This window comes from Nomascus leucogenys, chromosome 20 (genome assembly GCF_006542625.1).
Source record: "Nomascus leucogenys isolate Asia chromosome 20, Asia_NLE_v1, whole genome shotgun sequence".
Taxonomy (NCBI): Eukaryota; Metazoa; Chordata; class Mammalia; order Primates; family Hylobatidae; genus Nomascus; species Nomascus leucogenys.
The window spans coordinates 47,653,151-47,673,680 of record NC_044400.1 but is presented as its reverse complement, the minus strand read 5'-3'; the positions used below and the strand labels follow the sequence as shown (position 1 = coordinate 47,673,680).

At 42.9% G+C, this 20,530-nt stretch overlaps 1 protein-coding gene across 5 annotated transcripts in view; it reads right to left on the bottom strand.

Annotated features, from left to right (window-relative positions):
• Window positions 1-3,250: 3,250 nt before the first annotated feature.
• LOC115831757 (putative uncharacterized protein FLJ13197) overlaps window positions 3,251-20,530 on the bottom strand; it is a 69,430-nt gene continuing 52,150 nt past the window's right edge. For 3 of the 5 annotated variants that reach the window (XR_004027249.1, XM_030800974.1, XM_030800975.1), the window contains one exon: window positions 3,251-3,479. Coding sequence is in view for 4 of the 5 variants with exons in the window: in XM_030800974.1 (XP_030656834.1) it covers window positions 3,421-3,479 (59 nt within the window). In the remaining variant the exon portion in view is untranslated. Of the gene's footprint in view, window positions 3,480-9,482; window positions 10,827-11,089; window positions 11,275-20,530 lie in introns of those variants that run through there. The other 2 variants (XM_030800973.1, XM_030800976.1) reach the window with 1 other exon arrangement.

Sequence of the window (20,530 nt, the reverse complement as noted above, 5' to 3'; positions counted from 1 at the left end):
CTCAGCTTCTTCTCACATTCCCACTCCATGTGGCTAGCTTGGGCTTTCTCATAGCATGGTGGCCTCCTTACAAGTCAGCCTCCTTACAGGGTGACAAATGCTCCTTACAAGCAGCATTTTAGGAGTGACAGAAGCAGAAGCTGTAGATCTCTTAAGTCCCAACCTCAGAAGTTGCACATTTCTTCCACCACATTCTATTGGTCAAAGCTAGTGAGAGAGAGGGTCAGTCCAAATTCGAGGGAAGGAGTAGGGAGAATGTGTGGCCATCTTGAAGCCATCACCACAGGTTCATCTCTTGTTAATATTCTGAGCTCCTTGAAAGCAAGGACAGAATTTATTAGTCTTGGTATCCCCAGCACCTAACTGGGACTAGATGCCTGGTATGGAGTAGGTGCTTAACAAGTTGTTGAACTGAACTCCCACACAAACACAGGAAAGCTCTAGAGGAGGATGAAACATTCTAACAAAACCCCCGAGGAAGCTCCTCTGGGAGCTGCCAAAGCCTCCCCGCCCACAACCTCTGCTCCTTGTTAAATCCATCTTCAGTTCATTCCTGGCACAAGGTGTGTGAGCAATGCCAAAGTCACTAATTAAGTACCAGTGTCTCTAACTGGCTTTAACACAGATAAAGGACAGAAGCGAAAGAAATGAGTGTAGCTGGAATGTTCTACAGTCCTATCCAAAGAACAGATAAAATGTGAAGTGCATTTGTATAAACATTTCCAACTCTAGCACTGTGCAGGTCAAGAGCACCCCCAACGAAGAGGACTTTCAGGTCTCCTTATTTGGGAAAACCCTCCCCCAGCCTCATGCAGTAAAAGCCAGTGGTTAGACCGTGAGACTCACTCCTGAATTCCCTAAAGAAAGTCCTGTTGTTTTTGCCTATGGCTCATGGCAGCAGCCCGAGACTGCTGCAAGAATGCAAACCTCCCAAGACCAGGCGCCAAGGGCAGAGCCATGGGAGGTGAGGGCGTGAGGGTGAGTCAGCCCAGACCACCAGCAAGTGTCTGCAGAGAGAATGTCCAGGCCTTGCCTAAGCCAGCATTGGCATAGGCACTTAATTTTTAATGAGCAAACCATTGGGAGAAAAACAAATACAACTTTAAACTGAGTATGCAGGTTTGCTTCTTTGTTCATCTCAGTGTCCACATGTCCTTGGCAATGAGATGGATTGGGTTCGTTCCTAACCTAGGATCTCAAACAGCTAGAAGCACCAGGGGCAAACAACTGCAGACAGAGCCCACCTGACACCAACAGGCACGGGGAAGCAGCTGTCCTTCCCTTGCTGTCACTGGGGACACTTGACAGAGGCAAGCCAGACTGAAGAGAATCACTTACACAAGTTAGAAGTGTTCCAGATGCATGAAAAAGTAACCCATTTAGCAACTCTCTGGAATCCTGAGAGTGAAATTTATTGCCCAAGTCCCCATGTTGTCTTCTTATGAGACAACCAAGGGCATAGAAGACTCTGCAGGGAGAGGAAAAGTGCAAACCCCTTTCCTTCACACTGCAAGCTGGCAGAATCCTGGCAGCCGTGACACAGGCAAGGGCATGTGGGGTGCATCCATATTCCCCAGGCTCCCATGTTCCTTTTTCAGTGCTCTTCATTTCCCCTCAAAACTAGGTTATAAAGTAAGAGTCCCATGCCAGCCACCCACGTTTGCAACCAACATATATCTAGTTGAACACATTCCACATACCAGGCCCCGATCCAGGTGCTGGAGACAGCAAAGAACCTAAGAGATGAGGAGTCTGTTATATTGGAATTTTCCAACAGGCAAATAAAAAGGCAATTTCAGATCACGATAGGTGATGGGAACAGAATAAACTAGGAGAGCGGGAAGCATCATAGAGAATGGCTTCTTCAGGTAGAGAACACCTCACTGGGCCTTCGATGATGACACAAAGAGAGCCATAATCTAAGACAGAAGAGGCTCAGGCAGAAGGAGCAGCAAGTGCACACAATCAGAGATAAGCCTGGTGTCTTTAAGGAGCAGAACAAAGGCCAAAGTGAATATAAGAAGTGCAGTGTGAGAAAAAGTAGGGCTATAGTGTGCAGGGCCTCATATATTACAGTAAGGAATTTGGACTGATTTTACTCCACATTTTCCCTAAACATTGCTAGCCTTTTTTTTGAAGACAGAGTCTCACTCTGTTGCCCAGGCTGGAGTGCAATGGCATGATCTCAGCTCACTGCAACCTCCACCTCCTGGGTTCAAGTGATCTCCTGCCTCAACCTCCCAGGTAGCTGGGATTACAGGCACCCGCCACCATGCCTGGCTAACTTTTTGTATTTTTAGTAGAGATGGGGTTTCAGCATGTTGGCCGTGGCTTGTCTCGAACTCCTGACCTCAGGTGATCCACCCGCCTTGGTTCCCAAAGTGCTGGGATTACAGGCGTGAGACACCACACCTGGCCTGCTACTCTTAATTCTTTAGCACTATGAGGTTTCATTTGTCAGAGACTATGATGTTCCAAAGCAGCAGTCCTCAAAATGTGGTCTTCAGACCACAACATCAGCACCACTTGGGAATTGGTTAAAAACACAAACTCTCAGGTTCCGACATGGACCTGCTGAATCAAACACTCAGGAGGTGGGAGCCAGGCAATCCGCCTGTCATAAGCCCTCCACGTGATTCTGATTCATGGTGAAGTTTGAGAACCACTGTTCCAGAGAAAAAGGACTTCCTACACTGTGGAAACATCCTTTAACACATCCTTTAACACAAATACATTGTTAAGGAAAACAAAGATATGTGTATTATATGTCTTAGTGTGGTTTCTCTGTAAAAGAATGGAAATAAACAGTACAGTACATAGATTCTGACTGGCCTTTGCTGACTTATGACCCCCCATGTGGCCTGTGATACATTGAGGCTCTTAGTATCGAGGAAAGCCGACAAAGCTAGTTGCCCCTAAACATAATGGCCCAAGGTAGCTATTCTTTGGGGTTTAGAAGCTTCCTTTTTATAGCTGCTCTATAGCTCTCTTTGTTCTTAAGCATTCACTTTACTCAAAAATAAATATAATACAAATGAAGGTAGCTATATATTAAGAAGTTACTAAATATCAGGATGCTGCCTCAAGAGCACTGTAAGTAAATATTATTACCATTTTGAGAAAACCAAACAGGCTCCAAGAGATGAAGTCATATGTTCAAGTACACACCTAGTAAGGGGCAGTGCTGGTATTCAAACCCAAGTGTATTATGTATCTATTGCCAAGTAACAAATGACTCCAAACTAAGTAGTTAAAACAGCAAACATTTATTACATAGTTGTGTAGCATCAGGGATCCAGGAGGGACTTCGCTTTGTGGTTCTGTCTCAGGGTCTCTCATGAAGTTGATGTCAAGCTACAGTCATCCGAAGGGTAGAACTGGATCTTCCAAACTCATTCATGCAGCTGTTGGCAGGAGGCTTCAGATCCTTGACAAATAGACTTCTTCATAGAGCAGCTCATGAAATGACAACTGGCCTCCTCCAGAGCAAGCGATAGAAGAAAGAGAGATAGCAATCAAATTGGAAGCAACAGTGCCTTTTATAAGCCCATCTTATATGTAACATGCCATCACTTCTGCTGTACTCTTTTGGTCGTGGAGACCAATCCTACTATAGTGTGGGAAGGAACTACACAAACGGAAGAATATCAGGAGGTGGAGCCCTTGGGTGCCATCCTGGAGGAAGGCTACCACACCGTGTCTGTCTCACTTTGAAACATATAATCTGTTTAATTATTCCTTCAGTAAATATCAAAGGATTAGTCATTTCCAGATGCTGTCCTAGGCTCTGGGTATTGTTGGTAAAAGAAACAAACATAGGCCTGACACGGTGGCTCACGCCTGTAATCCCAGCACTTTGGGAGGCTGAGGCGGGCGGATCATGAGGTCAGGAGATCGAGACCATTCTAGCTAACACGGTGAAACCCCGTCTCTACTAAAAAATACAAACAAAATTAGCCAAGCGTGATGGCGGGCGCCTGTAGTCCCAGCTACTCCGGAGGCTGAGGCAGGAGAATGGCATGAACTCGGGAGGCGGAGCTTGCAGTGAGCCGAGTTTGCGCCACTGCACTCCAGCCTGGGTGACAGAGCGAGACTCCGTCTCAAAACAAAAAAAAAGAAACAAACATAACCCTTACCATCCTGGAGCTCATAATGTAATAAATAAGTAAACAAACAAATACATATATAATTATAATTTGTGATAAGTACTATGAACAATATAAACAGAGTTCAGTGGGAGGAAAATGGGGTGAGGGTAGTGGGTAGAGACCACTTATCCAAATTGGTAAAACTTAGAAGGCAACTTTCCAGAGGCAACCCTAAATAATGGTCACCACATTTTTGGGACTAACCAATAAAAACTTTTGAGTAAGCATTCCTAAAATGTATATATTTTATTCAGTTTTAAATTTTATATATGTATATATGAGTATAATATAGACATTGTATATTTAACATATAGAAAACACAGTATATATAATATAGAGAAAAAGTAAAAAGATGAAAGTTGAAATATAAAATATTTTACCTTTTTATAATGTTATTAATGATGCAAAAACTATTTTGTGCTTACCTTTGAAATTTTCATTAATAATATTTTGATGAGAGCTGTGTGATTGAATATGCTTCACTATTTAAGCCTCTATGAATAAAAGGTCTGATTTTACATTCATTTCTTTTGGTGCTTGGCTTTTTTTGTTTTTTGTTTTTGAGACAGAGTCTTACTCTGTCGCCAGGCCAGAATGCAGTGGTGTGATCTTGGCTCACTGCAACCTCCACCTCCCAAGTTCAAGCGATTCTCCTGCCTCAGCCTCCTGCGTAGCTGGGACTACAGGCACGCGCCACCACGCCCAGCTAATTTTTGTATTTTTAGTAGAGACGGGATTTCACCATGTTGGCCAGGATGGTCTCTATCTCCTGACCTCTTGATCCGCCCGCCTCAGCCTCCCAAAGTGCTGGGATTATAGGCGTGAGCCACCATGCCCGGCCTGGTGCTTGGTTTTAATAGTTATCAGACATGGACAAGATACTTCCAAAATACTTTAATCAAAACAAGAAAAGAGCTTTATTGCTTATCTCACTAAAGTATGATACTTGTTTTTCAACCCTATCCATCAAAGTTTCCAATACAAATTGGATAGTAAATTTTTATCTTCCCTAATGTCAACTACTTGTTAATACAAACTTAAAAAAAATTGATTCAAAGTCCCCTAGAACTGTTTATTTATCATTTTTAAAAGGTTAAAAATTCCATTTCCAAGTATGTAGATACAAGAGTTTTCAAAGAGGCATATTCATTGCATTTTTGGCAATAAAAATACATAACTATTGGAGATTTTCCAAATATCCATTTTCAAAATGCTCTACTCATAGCATTAAACGTGGTTACTTCCTCGTTTATTGTTAAAAGATCACGTTTATCTGAATAATTTCACAATTTTTTGGCCAAATTATTTTGTTCATGGCTTTCTCTGGTAACGTAGCTAAAGAAGTACTTATGTAAGGGGCTAGAAAAAATGTCAGCCCTGCCCTTTCTTGTTGTTCAATTAAATTTGTATTATTAGGGAAATCTCCAGAATCAACCTCTTTTTTAAAGTATTTTCATAATCACTTATTCATTAATGGAGATATTTGGTTAAACCTAGATTATATAAGACTTCCTGTTCTAGGAATGGAGAACTAGGTAATTCATACCATCCGACCTACTGGGGACAATCAGCAAAACAAAATATACTTTAAAAATCTACTCTGGTGTGCTAGACAGCTAACAAGATGGTGCAGAATTACTGGGTTAGTATCAGGTAAAGGATAGAGACCAAGGGAGTTGAGTCCGGCATGTAGGGCAGTTTTCTCTACAGTATATGCCAATACGGTATATGCCAATTTCTTTTTTCTTTTCTCTTCCTTTCTTTTTTTTTTTTTGAGACAGGGTCTCACTCTGTTGCCCAGGCTGGAGTGCAGTGGCATGATCTCGGCTCACTGTAATCTCTCCCTACTGGGTTCAAGTGACCCTCCTGCCTCAGCCTCCCAAGCAGCTGGGATTATAGGCATGCACTACCGCACCCGGCTAATTTTTTGTATTTTTAGTAGAGACAGCCACCATGTTGGCCAGGCTGGTCTCGAGCTCCTGACCTCAAGTGATCCACCCGCCTCAGCCTCCCAAAGTGCTGAGGTTACAGGTGTGAGTCACTGCGCCTAGCAGCATATGCCAATTTCTAAAAGCAGGACTGAGAGGGCAAGTGGCTGAGCAAGAAGGTGGTTAAAAAGTGTCTCACAGAGCTAAGGCCAATTTTGGGGCCCAGCATCACCAAGCCTGGATAGCTCTGGTGAATCCCTTTACATTTGGATGGGTCACTGAAGGACAGTACCCTAAAAACAATGTTAAACCAAAAGAAGGTTCTAGAAACTCAGTTTCACAGTACCTGGAATTGAATTAACATGATCCCATAATGCTAAGGCCCCAAGTACCTAGCAGAAGTAAATATAAATTTGCTTTGGAGAATGACAACATCATTACAGAATTCTAATTATGTCTACAAATAATGTTTTAAGTACAAATATCTGAATACAATAAAAGAAAAAAAAAAACAGAAAAACAAGACAAGACCACACAAATGAAAACCAAGAAAACACAGACATAGATCACAAAGGCTCAGAAATTAGTTTTTCAACTTAAAAAAAAAGTGTATTGACTTTAAATAATACTATACTCTATTTAATTTGCTCAGAGAGACAAAAGTCAACCTTGAGACTTTTGGCAGAGAACTGAAAACTATTTTTTTAAAAGAGCCAGTGAAAATGCTAGAATTAAAAAAATAACAGTTAAAACACAATAGCTTTCATATTTAATTACAAACAGATGAAGAGAGAATTTGTAGTATGGAAGAAAATATCCATACTACAAAGCTAAAAGACAAAGCTAAAAAAAAAAATTATAAGAAGGTTAAGGAACCTAGTAAAGCACTTTCCAAACTTAAACAAAAAATCCAAAATGTCATAAAATGATACCTTTGTAAAATGTAATTTAAATGAATTATTAGAACAATGAAATAATAAAAAGACACTGAATATATGCCCAAATTTTTATTGGATTCAAAAGACATAAAGTTACTCTGCCAGTTGGTTTCAGGATATTTAATCTCAATTTTGTACTTCTCTTTTTCCAAATCATGACACTGATATAAAAGATCCATGAAAATTTCTGATATGTATTTAACTGAAATACTAAACGGAGAGAGATAATGGAACAGAAACATCATTTACGAGTAATTAGCTGAACCATTTCTAAAACTAATTAAATACATCAATTGATGGATTCAGGAAATCGAAAACTAGTTAAAGAAGGGGAAACCTAGGTGCACTTTATAGTAAAACTGCTAAAAACAAAAAAATGAACAAAGAAAATATCTTCAACACAATCAGAGAAAAAGATTGCCATCAAAGGAACAATAATCAGACTCACAGCTTATTCCTCAACAGCAACATTCTGAGCCAAAAGACAATGGAACAATAGCTCCAAAGTGCTGAAAAACAATTACTGCCAACCCTGAATTCTGCTCTCAAGATATAAATATATGTAAAGAACGAAAGTAAAAAGCGACATGTTCAGACAAACCAAAACTGGGAGAGTTCAACCCCAATAGACTTGAATTTATATATCTACATATATATAAATCTGTCTTCAGGCAAAAGGAAAAGGTTTCAGGTAGAAAGTCAGAAATGCAGAAAGGCATGATAACTATAAATGAATATTGACTATATAAAACCAAAAGTAAAATCTTGTGGAGAATTATATAGAAAATTACAATACACTGAAAAAGCATTAAGTCAGGAGAGACAGAGTGATAGTGTTTTACAGTACATACATTCCCCAGAAGAGAAAAAAGAACCAAATGATATTTTATTTTTATGTCAGATATACATATCGCAATATTTGGTGTAATCACCACAAGAATTTATAGGATTCAAATAACTTAAAAATTTTCAATCAATGCAAATGAAGGCAAGAAATGAAAAAAATGGAACATAGAACAAGCAGTACAAATTGAAAAGCTGAGCGAAATGGTAGATTTAAACCCCAAAATATCAGAAATTACATAACATGTAAATATTTAAATTCAGTGATTAAAAGACAAAGGTTGTTATCTTGAATAACACTGAATTTGATATGCTACTTACAAAACACAAGACTAAAATATCAGAATTCTCAAAGATTTAACAATAATGTCAAACTAGACACTAAGGTTAAAAGCATTCCTAAAGACAAAGAAAGTGACCTCATGATGATGAAAATTAGATTTGTCAAGAAGATATAACAATTCTAAATTTACATGTAACTAATAGCATAGATTCAAATTTTATTACTCTCTCTGAGATCTAATAGAATAATAAGACAAAAATCAGTTTACATTTACAGGAGTATACATTTGTAAACTTGACTTAATCGGTCTTCATAGAATACTGCACCCAACATCTGCAGAATACACACTTAGTTCATACACCAAAATTACAAAATGCTGGGCCATTAAGCAAGTCTCAACAAATTTCAAGAACTGAAATCACAAAGTATGTTACCTGACCACAGGGTAATTGAGCTAGAAATCAGTAACAAAACTATATTCACAAAGTAGTCATATGTTTGGAAGTTTCAAAACATACTTCTAACTAAACTTATAGATTCAGAGAGGAAATCACAATGGGAAGTTAGAAAACATTTTGAACAGAATAATCACGAAAATATGACAAATCAAAATTCGTTTGATGTAGCTAAAGCTGTGCTAAAGGAAACTGTATGGCCTTGACCATCTCTAATCTGAGAGACAATGTCTTCAAAAAACCTATGGAAAATATTATACTTATTATACTTATTTAAGTAGGTGCTCATTCTCATTAATAATCAGGTAAATGTAATTAATGCCTCAATGATATTTTATTACAAACTCACCAGAATGGCTAAAATTCGAAAGACTGACAATACCAAACGTTGAAGAGGATAATTACTGCCTATGCTGCTGGTGGAAATGTAAACTGGTGCAATCACTTTGGAAAATTGTTTGGTGATATCTACTAAGCAGAAATATACGTGTGTGTATGTGTATATATATGCCTGTGTGTGCGCACACACGTACTTTTTCTATCAAAGGTCCTGCCCCTCATTTACCTCTAGGCTCACAAGGCAGAGACATAAGTGCCTTGTGAGCCTCTAGGTGCACAGGGGGAACAGGACCTTTGACAGAAAAAGTGAAGGGATTATAATACTACAAGGCAGTCTTTGTAGTGCTTTCTCTTTTCTCCCTGGAGACTTTGAATAGAAAAACGTTGTGACTGAGTGTTTTAGAGGTGCTCATCTGGGAGCCTTTAAGGTTTTGGTAAATGTCTTAGTCCCTTCAGATTGCTACTAACAAAATATCTTAGACTCCGTCACTTATAAATAACAGAAATTTATTTATTTCTGACAGTTCTAGAGGCTGAGAAGTCCAAGGTCAAGGTGCCAGCAGTGTCTGGTGAGGGCCACTTCCTCATAGACAGGGCTGTCTCGCTGTGCCCTCACATGGTGAAAAGGAGCTAGCTAGCTCTCTGCAGTCTCTCCTATTCGACAGGGCACTAATCCCAATCATGGGGGCTGCACATTCATGACCCAATCACATCTGAAAAGGTCCCACCTCCTAATACTATCAGCTTGGGGGTTAGGATTTCAACACATGAATCTGGAGGGAACACATTCAGACCATAACAGTCGGTGCTTTGAATGCTGGGTCTAAAATCAGGTACTCTGAATATTGGCTCTACATTCAATGTCCTGCTTTTTTCTCTTCTAGTTCTGTGAATTTGGACAAATTACTTAACTTCCCTGGGGCTCACTTACAAAACGAAACAAGGTAAGGCTGAAATTAGACCATCAAGGGGCCTAATTAGTGCATATATGAAGACATTTTCCCCTTCTCTCAAAGCAGGTATAGAGAATAGGAGGTAGGATTTGCCTAAAAGAGGTTTAGGCAAGAGAGATTCAAGGGATCTTTGAGGGTGCAAGAGGTATAAAAATAGAAAAGATGTGTAGGGTACAAGAGGAGATGAGTCACAAAAGCAGAGGAAGAAACTAGGTGTATGTGCTGAGGACAGAAGGGAAGGTTGACTGGGCACTCCTCAGAGCTGCCAAATGAAGATTCTTTACATTATCCCTGACCAGCCATTATGGTCAAGTGGCTCTAGAAATGAGCAATGGAAATATGCCAGGACAGGAAACCAGACAAGGCATTGCATAACTCCTCCTGTGTGTGCACACACACCGGTAAGAGTGGGTTTTTCACTTCATCTGGCCTCCCATGGCATCCCTTATATTCCTCTATTTCAGCACCTGTCAGTGTCAGGCAATCAATAGTCAATGGCATTTCTGTCCACCTCCCACTACACTATGAATTTCTGAAAAACAAGGAAACATCGTTTTATTCATCTTTGACCCCTACCACCTAGCACAGTGAGTAGCATAAGAGACTCTCAATAAATGTTGACTTAACAAATAGATGAGTAAAAGAATGAATGATATCATTCTGCTTACAGAAATCAGAGCCCTGGACTGCACAGGCACTATGAAAAACCCGCCAAACGGAGCACCCTGAACCTCCCTCCCACAGTTCTCACCCACCTGACCCATAATGTCTCTTCCATCTGACTTGCTCCCATTTTGCCTCCTCCAAATTTCTTCCCAACCTTGCAGGGAGAAGCCCAGAGCCTGAGGGTACATGCCTTGGCTTCTCTTACTTCATCTAAAATATTCCATCAGTTGACTGATGTTAATTCGAATGTTGCTTCTATTTTCTTCTTCAGATCTAGGTGAAACAACATTTTTTTTTTTTCTCAGACAGGGTCTTGCTGTGTCACCCAGGCTGGAGTGCAGTGGCATGATCACAGCTCACTGCAGCCTTGACCTCCCAGGCCCAAGCAATCATCCCATCTCAGCCTCCCGAGTAGCTGAGACCACACAGGCATGCACCAACACACTCTGCTAATTTTTGCATTTTTTTGTAGAAACGGGCTTTCACCACGTTGCCCAGGCTGCTCTTGAGCTCCTGGGCTCCAGTGATCCACCCACCTCGGCTCCCAAAGTGCAGGGATTATAGGCGTGAGCCACAGCACCCAGCCTGCAACTAGATTCTTGATGGTGACTGTGACGAGATGATATTGCCTTCCTCAAGCTCTGCCCCGGCCTTCATTCATTGCTTCCAGACCAATAACTGCAGTTAGCTCTCAGGGTAGTCCAGGTAGAGAAATACAGACCTGGATGCAGAAGAAAACAGCTTATGTTCAGAAAGAGCTGCAGGGCTTGGCTTGGTATCAGCATGAACTAGGGGGACACAGTGGGGACTGTCTGGAAGGATGATAAACAGGAGAGGGCGGGAACTACTGACTCAGGAACTGTCTTGAAGGTAGTATTAATTTGTTTCTGAATGGTTCCTTGAGGGTTGGACATGATTATGCCTTACAGTAAGTTACAGGAAGAGGCTGCAGTGCCTTGGCAGAAAATTGAGGAAGGGGTCAGAATGCTCAGGGAGATAGGATTGTTGGAACAAACTTATTATGTGACACCTAGACTTCCTGGGAGGGTTCAGGGACATTCCCTTCAAATATATCAGTGAGGGACAAGAACATCTCTCGGTGTAGGGGTGACAACATCTTTTGGGAAGCTTAGTAATGATTGTCCACTGTAGGCCAGGGTAAGAATAGGTGATTCTGCCATTTAACTGGGCTCCCTAGTGTCAATGAAGACGCTAAGATTTCAAAATAACGAAGACCAGGTGTCTGCTCTTAACCATCAGAGTCAAGATGAATATAAACCATAACAGCCAGCAAGGACAGAGTGCTTCAGTCCACAGAGTTTTTGATGATGGCTAACAGAGCATGGTGTTCCTATGAGTGAGACAGACAAGCAGTCAATGAGGGTACTGCATGACTTGTATAACAATTTAAAAAATCAAGAGCTGTCAAGAAGGTTGATGGACCCACAGTTTCCAGATCCGAGCCAGTTCTCAGACCCCACAGGCTGCACTCTCTTGTGAAAGGATCCTGCAATGTCTCCCATATTAGTGAAGTGTTTAGGGGTTCAACGGTCTAAGGCATGTTGAGACATGCCCTGTAAGATAAAGAATAAGTCATTAGCCAGTTGCAGTGGCTCATGCCTGTAATCCCAGCACTTTGGGAGGCCGAGGCAGGCGGATCATGAGGTCAGGAGTTTGAGACCAGCCTGGCCAGCATGGTGAAACCCCATGTCTACTAAAAATACAAAAAAAAAAAAAAAAAAAAAAAATTAGCCGGGCATGGTGGTGGGTGCCTATAGTCCCAGCTACTCAGGAGCCTGAGGCAGGAGAATTGCTTGAACCTGGGAGGCAGAGGTTGCAGTGAGCTGAGATCACGCCACTGCACTCCAGCCTGGGCAACAGAGTGAGACTCCATCTCAAAAATAAATACATAAATAAAAATGAAACAAGTTATTACACCCTGTACTTACTAGGGCTGAGGAGATACAGTGCTTAGTGAGCCTCTTTGGATTTTGGAGAACTATAAGCCGTATTGGGGAATACTTCTTGTACCAATGTGTTGAGTGACTTAAGAGGCTGTCAGTTTTGTGGGGGGCCCAGAACAAAGAGAGCTCTGGAGCAGATCCAAGCTGCCACGCAAGGTGCCCTTAGCTCATACGATCTGCCGATCCAATGGTGCTAGAGGGATTTGTGACAGATAGGGATGCCGTGTAGAGTGTTTGGCAAGCCCCATCATAGAGTCATAGGCGAGGCTCCTAGAGTTCTTCTTAGCTATCTGCTTCAAAATAGAACAACCCACTGTTTGAAAACCAGCTCTTGGCGTTGCTATTGAGCCATTTTAGAGACTGGGCATTTCTCCCTCCAGCAAATGCCTCCATTTATTTCTTCCCTTTATATAAAATTCCTTAAAAGAATTTTCATATTCACTATCTCCACCTATTCTTTTTCCATTCTGTTTTGAAACTACTTCATCTTTCATCCTCACAATTCCACTAATACCACCGTTACAAACTCACCAATGACTTCCATGTTGTAAATGCAGTGACCAATTTTAAGTCTTCTTCCTACTTGATCTGTCAGCAGCATCTGACCTAATTGGACACTCCCTCATTGAAACAGCTTCTTCCCATGTTCCCCAAGACATCATTCTCTCCCGGTCCTCTTCCTATCTCACTGGTTATCCTCATCCCCTTGGCTGATTTCCTCTCATACCACAAACCACTAAATGTTAGAGGACCCAAGGCCAGTCACTGATTTCTTTTTTACTTTTTCTTTCTACCTATACTCTCTTCTGAGGTGACCTTGTCCCATCCACAGCTTTAATTTTTCATAGACTGCCTACTTCCAAGTTTATATCTATGGCCCCATCTTCCCTCCTGAACTCTAGATTCCTGTATCCAACAGCCCATTAGACATCTCCACTCTGTGAGGCATCTCAGGTTTAACAATTCCAAAACCAAATTTTGAATCCTCTACCTCCCAACCTATTCCTCCACCAGCTTTCTCCATCTTAGTAAAGGACAGCTTCATCCCTCCAGCTGCTCAGACTGAAGATGTTGACTCATCTTTACTTCTTTCCTTCCAATTCCATCCATCAGAAAATCTTGCCAGCTCTTCCTTCAAAATATTTAGAATCTGGTAAACCCTTAGTCTAAGGCACCATCATCTCTTGCTTAGATTATTGTATCCTGTTTCCGTGCTTCCACCCTTGCCCTCTTCAATTTGTTTAAAACAGCAGCCAGAATAATCCTGTCTTGCTTCTGAAAACCCTCCACAGGCTACCCATCTCATAAAGAGAAAAATTCAAGTCCTCAGAGTGACCCATGAGGCCCACAAGGTCTACACGGCCTCTGCCTCTGATTCCCCTCTGACCTCACCTTCTGCCACTTTCCCTCCACCCTTTCTGGAACACCCCCTCTGCTTTGGACAGCTTCCTTCAGCTGGCAGCAGGCTCGCTCCCTCACTTCGGCTCCAGTTGCCCGTCCCCAGAGATACTACCCCTGTCTATCTCTTGTATCCTCTTCATTTTTATTTTTCTGGTAGCATGTCTTGCCATCTGACATATCATATGTTAATTTCATTGTTTGCCTCCCCCTAGCCCGGTGGATTAAGTTCTGGAGACAGCAAGAGCTGATTTGTTCTGTACGTGTCTATGGCCCCAGGACTTAACACAGTGGCTGGAAGAAGATAAATACCCAGTCGATTTTTGCTGAGTGCATGCATGAATATCAAATCCTTTGCTAAGCTGAAGGTAGGGGAGAGGAAATGCAGATCGAAAATGATCAAGACCTAGCCCCAACCTTTAGGACCTCCCAGCTTAGTACCCTTCCCCAGAGCACAGAGTGTGGTCTTTCATAGGCCACAACACACAGTTACAACCAGAAAAGTGTGATTAAGCATACCAAGTAACTGACTGTTTTGCTTTTGCCCCCTCTCAACTTAGGATATTACTTTACTTCAGAGACTTGCCAGAGATCCGTTTGCTACAGCAAATTCAGATGTTAACACCCAAAACCACATATATTTTCTGCTCTCCTGTCAACGTAAGGATTTCATGTGGCTGACCTGGTCTTAAAGATAGACCAGGCCAAGAGTTTCCTAGGTGTCTCAGTGACACCACCCATGCCTCTCCCACCAACCCCCTCAAAAGTCTCCTGACCCTGCAAAGGCAGATCCTGAAATTACACAATTTACAATTCACTGACCTCTGAAAGAGCAAGTCAGGCTCCAAAGAGAGCTGCAGACAAAAGCGTTCCAAGCCAGATTCCTTGTTGACATTGGTCTCTGGTTACACCCCAGGCATAAAAAGGAGGAAATTCTTCAAAGCCAGTGAGCGCTTCCCTACCTTTGTTTGTCCCCAGCAGAACCTCTTCCCTGACTCCACCCTCCACAGAGGACTCACTGTAAGTTCAACAGCACAAGTGCTGCAAGGGGAGGCATTTTCAGGTTACACACTATATATAGCTAAAGTAACTTACAGGTCTTGTCTCACGTTATTCGCCTTGGCGAGGGTTGAAAGCCTTAAAAATTCCTCCCAAGCATGCCCTGTTGTGAGTCCCCTTTCCTGTCCAAAACCCTTCCTTGGCCCAGACCTTGGGAGTCACCTTTCTTCTTCCGGCCACTCCCCACTCATCTTCTTTCAGCCTCCTCACAAAGCAGGGACTTTCCCATGAGTCTAGGTCTGCCCTGGAGTTGCAGGACCACACCACGGCCAAGCAAGGCCACTGCTCGGACCCTTGGCAGCTTCCTGAACTGTGAGTGTCCTGTTTTTTTGAGGCTGGGGTCAGAGGGAACAAATGCAAGACCCAGATGAAGCACCTCCCTCACCACATGCTAACAGCCAGTTCCACCCCTCCACCCGGACACCTGCCCTGTTAGCCTCGCCACCCTTCTCAACACAACCTTCTGAAATGGGAAAAGTTCCCTTGTTCTCTTAAAGGGCGTGTGATGGGGATGTGGCTCACTTCTTCGGTGCCTGCTGCTCAAACCCCTAGTGGGAGCAGGCAGATGGGCAGGTCATGGGGAGCGTGGGTTCCAACTCCATGGCAGCATCTAGGGTTGAGTGTTTACAGCTCCTGAAGCCCCAGTGGGCGTATGTTACAGTGTGCTCTTTCAGCTTCGCCGCCTGCAGGCAGCTTGTGTCCAGTTAGACCCTCTGCCTTATCACAAGGACGGAGGGCTTTCTGTATCCCGGATTCTTGCCCTAGTGCACCAGAAAAATCGAATCATGTGTGGGCTTAGAGAATGAATGCAAAGTTTTATTGAATGATGGAGGTAGCTCTCAGCATATAGATGGGGAGTCAGAAGGGGGATGGAGTGGGAAGATGGTCTTCCCCTGGAGTCGGGCCGCTCAGCAGCCAGGCTCTCCTCGGACCACCCTCCGTGTCATTCTGCTGTTGATGGCCTGTCAGTGTCTATATGTTCTTCTGCCAGTGTGTTCCTGTCGATGTCCAGCCACTTGTGTGTGCTTCTGCCAGTGTGTTCCTCTTGATGTCCAGCTGTTAGTGTAGGTGCCCGCTAAGGTCTTGGGGTTTTTATAGGCACAGGGTCGGGGGCATGACGGGCCAGGGTGGTCTTGGAAAATGCAACATTTGGGTGACGAAACAGGAGTGCCTGTCCTCACCTAGGTCCGTGGGCTCAGGCCCAAGGGTGGAGCCCTTGTCAGGGACCCTGCCTTTCTCTACCGAGCACTTCCCTGTACCCCTCCCATATCACTTCCACACAGCCCCAGACCTGAGCTAAGACATAGCAGTATTTGCCATTCCTAGTTGGTGCTGTGGGGTTCATCTATGCCAACTTTATCATTTTCACAGAGGAGAAGACCAAAGCCCAGAAAGTGGCAGCCATGTGTTCAAGGTCAAAGAACCTGTTCGGGTCAGAGCTGGGGCAGGAATCCCTGACTTAGAGACCCCGGCCAGGGCTCCGCTGCAGCACTAACCTCTTCACTCATGTTCCTTGGAGTTTTTCCATTCCTGGTTCTTGCTCTTCTTGTCCCACTTTTGAATCCTTCTTGGAGTTATTGCTTCCAGGATTTCCATCCAGGCCCAACCTACAGGAGCAGCTCAGTAGCTTTCCCCTGTTAGGATTCAGCCCCCAACCCTGTTCCCTCCCGGCATCCTCAGCCCATGTGCTGGGTTCAGCCTCCTCCACTTCTCCCTTTTTGCTTCCCTACACATCCTACTGTGAAGAACTTTTCATCCTTACAGCACGTCTATGTACAGTACCTCACTGATGACTACAAAAAATCTCATGAAGTCATCCAGGGAGGTGGATTATTTTCTTCATTTTTACAGATGCAGAGATTGAGATGCCAGGTGACAGCGAATAAGTGGTGGGACCTGGGCTGGGATCTTCATGCCCATCATGATTTTCAAAGGTCTTCTATTCCCAGTGTCCTCTCCTTCCATAGAGTGGTCCCCAGGACACCAGCATCACCTGACTTCTTCCTCTACACATTCATTTCCTAAAGTCCATTATCATATGTCAATTTCCAAGTTTCCAAATGTATATATTTATAATACTTTTTCCCAGGCATCTCCATGCTCTCCTGGCACCTCAGGCATCTTAAGACCTCTCTGGGTATGCTTGCCTCCCTCACTAGGGCATGCTGTCAGAGTTTAAGGGTTAAGATTCTGAAATCAGGCCAGGCCCAGTGGCTCATGCCTGTAATCCTAGCTATATAGGGAGGCTGAGGCAGGGGGCGCACTTGAGGGCAGGAGTTTGAGAACGGCCTGGCCAACATGGTAAAACTCCATCTCTACTAAAAACACAAAAATTGGCCAGGTGTGGTGGCTCCCACCTGTAATCCTAGCTACTCGGGAGGCTGAGGCAGGAGAATCGCTCCTCTGCCCTAGGAGGCAGAGGTTGCAGTGAGCCAAGATTGCACCACTACACTCCAGCCTGGGCAACAGAGCAAGACTCCATCTCAAAAAAAAAAAAAAAAAGATTCTGAAATCATACAGACCCATATCCTGGCTCTTACCAGCAGTGTGACCTTGCACAAGCTATTTCACCTCTGAGAACCTTAGTCTCTTCATTTGAAAGTTGAGAGTATGATTATCTATCCTTTCAGGCCATTGAGAGGATTAAATAAGAACAGAGTAGCACATAAGTTCCACTGTACATAAGTGCTTAATTAAATATTCATTGTCATCATCAACATCATCAATATCTCTTGCCTTCTAACTTCTAACTGTGCCTCCACCCCCAAGCATGCCTTCCCACACACACAACTAATTTCCCAGGCCACCTACAAGTTACCTTTCACATATACACATATGCCTAGAAGAAAAATTAAGGAAATTTTAGGAAAAATTTTACTCCCATACAGAGATAAGCAAAAGAACTTTTTAAATCACTAAAGTTTCTCTTACACCCTCCCATCCCTCATTGGCCACCCACTCCAAAAACCCCAGTTGCAAAATTCCGATCGGGCTTGTGATTAAGAAATATATCACTTCCCAGGTAAAAATCCAACAATCTGCCACCCAGGAAGCAGGCTAGGCTCTAAGTTTACCAAGCTCCTTAATAGGGTCAAACAGAGCAGATCCTTTCTGCAAAAACAGGTTAAGAGACTGGACTCTGAGATTCAAATCCTGGTTCTACTACTTACTAGCTGTGCAACTAAGGGTAAGTAGCATAGCCTTGCTCTGCCTTGATTTTCTGTGGATTAAAATGGGGATGAAATTGGAACCAAAGTTTTTTTGTTGTGAGATTAAATGAGATCATCTATGTAAAATAGTTAGCAGAGCAGCTGCCTGTAATAAACTCTCAACAAGTGCTAGGCACTCTTATTATTATTAGTTTTCATATGCTTTTTCCCTTTGCCCAAACTAGTTCCACAGGATCCGGTCACCGCCACTTCCTCCTCGCTTCCTGTTTATCTAGTTATTTGCAAAACACCTCCTCAATGAAGCCTTTCTGGATTGGCTGCTCTGTGTGTGGCAGGTACACACCCCTTCTACAGCCCTTTCCACTCTGGGCTATCTGCATTTGTTTGTTTGGAGTCCTCCTTTACTCTCACACAAGCATCACGAAGAAGACATATCTCAAACCACTGCAAAGGAGAAGAGGGATCTAAAAGAAATTCTGATGCCCGTGCTGAAAACTCCCTAGACCTTAACTCAAGCCTCAGTGTGATCAAGAAGCATCAGATTGACCCATCCATCCTCAGTACTATCTTTCCAATAATTATTTTAGAATATTTAAGAACCCCTATTGACGTATTACATCTGCCTCCAGCTCCACCCCTCAATCAAGAATCGGTTTAAGGGTGGGTGCTGTTTTGGCCACATGTTTTTCTGACATTCTCTTTTGAAATGGTTTTTTAAAGAAATTAAATTGTGGCTGGGTGCAGTGGCTCATGCTTGTAATCCCAGAACTTTGGGAAGCTGAGGCCAGAGGATCACTTGAGCTCAGGAGTTTGAGACCAGCCTGGGCAACATAGGGAGATGCTGATTCTACAAAAAATTTTAAAACTTAGCCAGGTGTGGTGATGTGCACCTGTAGTCCCAACTACTCGGGGAGCTGAGTGTGGGGTCCTGAGGTGTAAGGATTGCTTGAGCCCAGAGGTCAAGGCTGCAGTGAGCCGTGCTCGTGCCACTGTACTCCCCCCTCCGCGACAGAACAATGCCCTATCTCAAAAAAAAAAAAAATAAATAATAAAAAATTAAATTATTAACTTCTATGAATTTGTTTATCTGCTCTATTATGCTTTAGCCTAGTCTCTCAATGAGCCGCAGTTGCCTTGGAAGAGCATACTATACAGGCAAAAGAACCACAAAAGCTAAGGCTAAGGACAGCCGTAAAAGCATAAGCCTGCATCTAACAGTGACAGGCTTATAAAGCACACTCACACAACACAAATCTTGGCCCCAAAGACCAGGAAATTTTATTTGCCATTAACCGTGCTCTTTCCAGGAATTGGATGCCTCATGGCAAAAGAGAGAGCTGTTTTCCCACACCACCTCCTCCTCCCCCCCCACCCCCCCCCCCAATCCCCGTCATTCCCACCGAATTCATACTTTCTCCCTGTCTCCTACAAACAGGGCCATAGTTCACATAAACAACTCAAGGCAAAGATGAGGGAAATGCAACGTCTCCTGGAATTGATACTTCTGCATTTTACCAAACAATAAATACATGTCATATCCTCTTTTGTTTGTCATGGCACTAAAAAGGGAGGAAAATCTCAATTCTGCTAGTTTCGATCTGGAATACAAACGACAGGCGCCAGGCTTCCCATCTCACAATGAGTGCCTTGGAGAGATGGTGGTGTGCCAGGGGTGGGGGAAGAGCTGTTTTTAAAGAACCCAGACAAAAATTGCAGAAACTGCAAAACCCAAATGTTTGCAGCATCTAAACTGGCGGAGAAACTGTGGGGTACAAACTTACAGTCTGCACTAACAAGTACCTGACTGGCCCGGAAGTACAGAGCTCTCTGAGCTGAATCCTGTGAACTGCAGGTGCAGGTTACAGATGGGAGGTTCAGCTGTGGGAATGTGCCAAAGATGTAACAACACTCAGTTGAAGGGAACCAAGTTTACCATCACAGCCCGAACTTAAATACAGGAGGCGGCAAATTCCATAGGATTTAGGCATAAAAGAAGAAATGCCATGTTTTTCCATATGCGTCCATTCAAATACGCATAATACCGTGTATGGAAAGGTGGCATCATGTTTACTTTTCACTGAGTGCATTTTCATGATAGAGTTAACTCTTCAGAGACAAAATTCTGTGTATAATTTGGTTCTCCAAATATTATATCAGAATCAGTCCGATCTTCATCAAAATAAAAACAGATCTGTTTTAAGAATGTTTACAAAAACTTGTAAATTTAAAATACAAGTATAAAATGAAGCAGTCAGAAATAAACCACCACTCAAACAACCCCATCCTAACACAGATCACAGTTTTGCCTATTTTAATCTCTAGATTGACTTGTAGTGGTGGAATGAATTGAGGAAGTTGAGAAAGGAACTAATAAATTCATAAGCCT